The sequence below is a fragment of the Benincasa hispida genome, unplaced genomic scaffold (assembly GCF_009727055.1).
Source record: "Benincasa hispida cultivar B227 unplaced genomic scaffold, ASM972705v1 Contig1931, whole genome shotgun sequence".
Taxonomy (NCBI): domain Eukaryota; kingdom Viridiplantae; phylum Streptophyta; class Magnoliopsida; order Cucurbitales; family Cucurbitaceae; genus Benincasa; species Benincasa hispida.
This window is the reverse complement of record NW_024064500.1, coordinates 99-4,911: the sequence shown is the minus strand read 5'-3', so window position 1 is coordinate 4,911 and position 4,813 is coordinate 99. Positions and strand designations below refer to the sequence as shown.

The 4,813-nt window shown below is 31.1% G+C and overlaps 1 protein-coding gene across 1 annotated transcript; it reads left to right on the top strand.

Moving 5' to 3' along the window:
* Positions 1–1,908: 1,908 nt before the first annotated feature.
* LOC120069066 (protein SIEVE ELEMENT OCCLUSION B-like) lies at positions 1,909–4,466 on the top strand. Its single transcript, XM_039020744.1, has 4 exons — positions 1,909–2,366; positions 3,179–3,276; positions 3,387–3,520; positions 4,115–4,466. The coding sequence occupies exons 1-4, from the start codon at positions 1,909–1,911 to the stop codon at positions 4,247–4,249; spliced, it is 825 nt and encodes a 274-aa protein (XP_038876672.1). The 3' UTR covers positions 4,250–4,466.
* Positions 4,467–4,813: the final 347 nt, after the last annotated feature.

The window sequence follows — 4,813 nt, the reverse complement described above, 5'->3', positions numbered from 1 at the left end:
AGCAATCTAAAATTTGAAACTAAAAACAATAGCTTTTAAAATTTTGAATTTCGTCTTTGGAATTTGGATAAATATTTCAACATTGTACTTGGCAAAGATGCAAAATCATATAAGAAGATTGAGAAATGCTTAATTTTCCAAAAAAATAAACGAAATGGTTATCAACAGTCATATTCTTGTTTTATTTTAAAAAAAGGCTTACAAATAATAGTTCTATCAATAGGATTTTAGATCTACTTTCTAATCTATAGAAAACAAGCCAATTTTAAATTAAAACTAAAAAATGTGGTCTTTCAAAAAATTGTTTTTTTCTTTAATTGAAATGTAGGTTGTCAAAAATTTGTTTTTCTTTTAACTAAGGATCCAAATGTTATTTAAGAAAGGTAAAATTTTTAATTTAAAATTTGTGAGAAAAAAAAACATAAATTATGATATAACAAAAAAAATGAAGAAGCCACATTTGATAATCTTTTGATTTTTTATTTTGATTTTTTAAAATTAAATTATCTTATCACACACTAGTTTTACGCCATAAAGTTTTATGTTTTGTTCTTCCCTTATGTACTATGTTTACAACTATAATGCAATACTAAACTTTAATAAGTTTTAAAACATAAATAGAACGATGTCTCCAAATAAAAAACATATGATATGTGTGGTATCACTATATTATTCTCGAAATCGATACTATTTACTTTTATTAACTCTGGAGTTGTGACATATCAATATAGTTAATAAATTAAGAGTGGATGTGCAACCAAAAGCTTTCAGTTCAGCTTAAGTTAAGCTAGAAATTAGACGACTCATGTATAGTTCCAAAAAACTTATTGTTAACTTGTAAGATACTATCTGAAGATTAGCAAACAGTTTTCTAAAAGTAGGTTACACCACTAATTACAAAATAACTCATACAATACACATTAAACAAATTTATACATACAAAGCTTCTTATCAATGCTTATGAAGAGTTATCAACGATATAAAGTAAAAATGCTCATATCTTCTTATTACATCTTAACAAATTCTACTATTTTAAGACTTAATAAATGTGTGAAAACACAGTATACACTAATGCAAATATAACCTCTCAATAAATTAATTTTAATAATGAAACATATATATTAAACCGTCGCTACGAAGATGGCGATTCTAATTCGTCACGAACAACAATATGTGAAGGCTCGAGAATATCATCATACATGGATGTCAAAGGATGCATTAACCAATCGTACACAAACAGCCGTCATAACGTATCCCGTATCCGGAGTACACAATTAATTTAGTTATTCGATTACGACATAAAGTAAAATATTATACCAAATAGAAAGTAATATGAATATTGTGTAAAAATACCAAAAAATTAATTTGAGTGAAAACCAGTTATATAAGTGTATATAAATGTTTGTAATAGTATTTCTTTACCCTGATTGTTGGACCAAGTATCGTCTAATTTGTATCAAGTATTTTGTGATTATATAGTCTCTTAAAGATAACACGAAGATGTAAGTGGGGAGACAATTTCAGTGAGTATCGTCGTCTCGCATGTTTGGCATAAATGTGACGGTGACGAGGTCTCGATAGTAATGTCTCATGCTTCGACTCCTCCTTTGATGTTGGCTGTTTTTTAAACCATTGATAAAAGTATAAACAAATAAAGAAGTTTTGAGGTGAAATTAGTGACTATAGACTTAGTTTTCAAAAATAAAGAACAAAAAACGAAATGGTTATCAAACGAGACCGACATTATCAAATAGGCTTTATAATTAACCAAAACGGTTTTCAAAAACAAAACATTGGAAAGAACATTGTCAATAAAAATGTGAAAAAGTTACATATATATATACAAAAAGCAGTAAATTTTATTTTCTTCTGATCCATTTTATACATGCAATTGAAAGTTGAAATATTATGTCTCAGTTGTCATGTAAGGCTCCGGGGATAGAAAAAGCACACGAGACCACACTCGAAATCTTTGAAATATTGGCAAATTATCCATGGGAAGCCAAGGCAGCTCTCACTTTGTTAGCTTTTGCAACTGATTATGGAGATTTGTGGCATCTCTACCATTACTCCCATGTTGATCCATTGGCTAAATCTTTGGCAATTATCAAGCGAGTAGCTACTTTGAAAAAGCACTTAGACTCACTTCGATATCGACAAGTGCTTCTCAACCCCAAAAGTCTCATTCAAAGCTGCTTACAAGCAATCAAATATATGAATGAGATTAGAGAATTCTCAAAATATGATGTCAAGGAACTTCCTGAGTTACCATCTGCTCTTCGCCAAATCCCATTGATTACTTATTGGGCCATACACACTATTGTTGCTTCAAGGATTGAGCTCTCCACATATCTCAGTGAAAATGAGTAAGTACTTTATCCATACCTTTAAAAATCTCTTTTTTCCTTTTAATATTATGTCACATTTGCAATAGTTGTGATCCAACCACATTTTTACAAACTAGGGATGATCAGAACAATCCAACAAACTAAGTTGATTGGCCGAAATGTGCTAAACCAACTTCGGTAGATCGGTATTTGGTTTCGTTCATTTGGAGTTGACTCAAACCGACTGACCAAGTGTTTAGAAAGAAAATAAGTAACGAGATAAATTATATCTTTTCATACCAAAATTGAAATGTTGGTTTTCTCGGTTAATTTCAGCCCAAAACTTTCCTTGAATTTTCAATAATCATTCTTAAAACAAAATTTTCCAAACCACGACTCAGAAGTAGTTATTTACTTTATTAATGTTGGATAAGAAGCTTTTGAAGATTGGAGGTAATTTGAATGATAGATTTAAGAAAGAGGCTACTTGTATTATTGATCACTTCTAACTCTTTTTGGCTTGATACAAAATCTAAGATATCATTTTTATTTATACTAGTTGGCACACCACCCCTCGATTTCATGGCTAAGATTTTGCCAATAAAGACATGATCTAGAGTTATAAATGACTTTCTAAAATATTCTTTACAATTACACGTTTTCTTCCATATTCTATACAATTCTACTACATACTCCAAGTATCTCTTAAAAAAGATTTCCCGGGGATATTATAGTATTTAATACTTCTAGAGACCGGGCTTCTGTTTGGACCGGATCCCAATACTTATTATCAAAGATCAAACTTACATTTCAACGGTATATTCATTCATAGTAATACTGATGTTTTTCAGGAATCAGCCACAGAGATACTTGAATGAATTGTCTGAAAAAATGGCCATTGTACTTGCCGTACTTGAGAAGCATCTAGACGCCATCCGAGAACAACATGGTCGAATACTAATCTCCCTAGTTACTTTTATTTGTATCGTTAATATATTATTGGAATTACCCTGAAAAATAACATTAAATTGGGTTATGTTTCATTTTTTTTTATGGCAGAGGAGGTTAATCTCTATCGGTGGTTGGTTGACCACATTGAACATTATCAAACTGACATTACATTGGTCATTCCCAAGCTGCTTAGCGGCAAACCTGAAACCAAACCCCTTATTGATGGCTCTACTTTAAAAGAGGTTTCTTCTATTTCATACCTTATTATTGGCTTGTTCTCAAATATACTATTATAATAATGACATATATTCATTTTCATATATGAATTGTATTTAATCAATAGGTATGTTGTTAAAGTATTGATATAATTAAACTTATTGTAACTCTGTGAAACTAAAATCCTGGGTTGGGATGAGATCGTCACTTAAGTTGATGTTGGTGTACTAAATCTTCTATTTTTTTTATAACTATGAAGCAACTTCTATACCTCTTAATTGAAAAACTTTCCTCTTGTCTTTCCATTAGACGTTCCATTTTTCTATTGGTGAGCTCTCCACTAGCTTCTACTTCGTACTTACTCATCTACTCTTCGATTATTGGCAATGAATTACTTTTTTTATTTGGAGTGACGAGAGAGCTAAGAATATTTCAACCATACACTTATTGATTCCTTCTTTCGTTAGTTTCTTGTTAAGAAAAAATGGTAGATTTATTTTGCTATTAGAATAGTAGGATTGTATTAGCTCCAATAACCTTAGTTGCTCATCCGATTAAACTTTGGGGTTAATTGATGATTCAACTTAGGTAACTTGGTGCAAATTCGTGGGTTTTTGCAGGTTAGTGTTCACGAAAGTTTGTCGGGAAAGAACGTGATATTGGTAATTTCTGGTTTGGATATCTCCAATGATGATATCACGGCTCTTCATCAAGTTTACAATGAATTGAAAGCTAGAGACAGTAGAATGAGATAGTTTGGATTCCAATTTTCCCGGAGCCTTATCAAGAAGAAGATCGAAGAGATATGTTATTTGCGTTCAACTATGAAATGGTATTCAATACAATTTACTACAAAGATATCTGGCATGAGATATTATTGAAGAAAAATGGCAACTTAGAGAGATCCATTAGTTGTGGTACTAAACCCACAATCTAAGGTGGTATTCACAAATGCAATTCATCTAATTCAGTTTGGGGATTGAAGCAATTGATTTCACACAAGATAGAGCCAAGACTTTATTACGAAAAAATTGGCCCGATTCAACTTCTCACTCACCAACCAAGATACAAAATTGGGTATGTAGACATTTTGTATTTCCTTCCTAATTAAATTATAATAAAATACATCTTATCTATACTCTTTCACAGATCAAGCAAGAGAAAACATACTATCTATGGAGGAAAGGAACCATTGTGGATACAACAATTTGAAGAGAGAGTAGAAATCTTGAGAAATGATCCTTTGATAATGGATGGTGGTTCATTTGAGATTGTACGTATTGGAAAGGATGCAACAGGAGAGGATGATCCAGCATCTC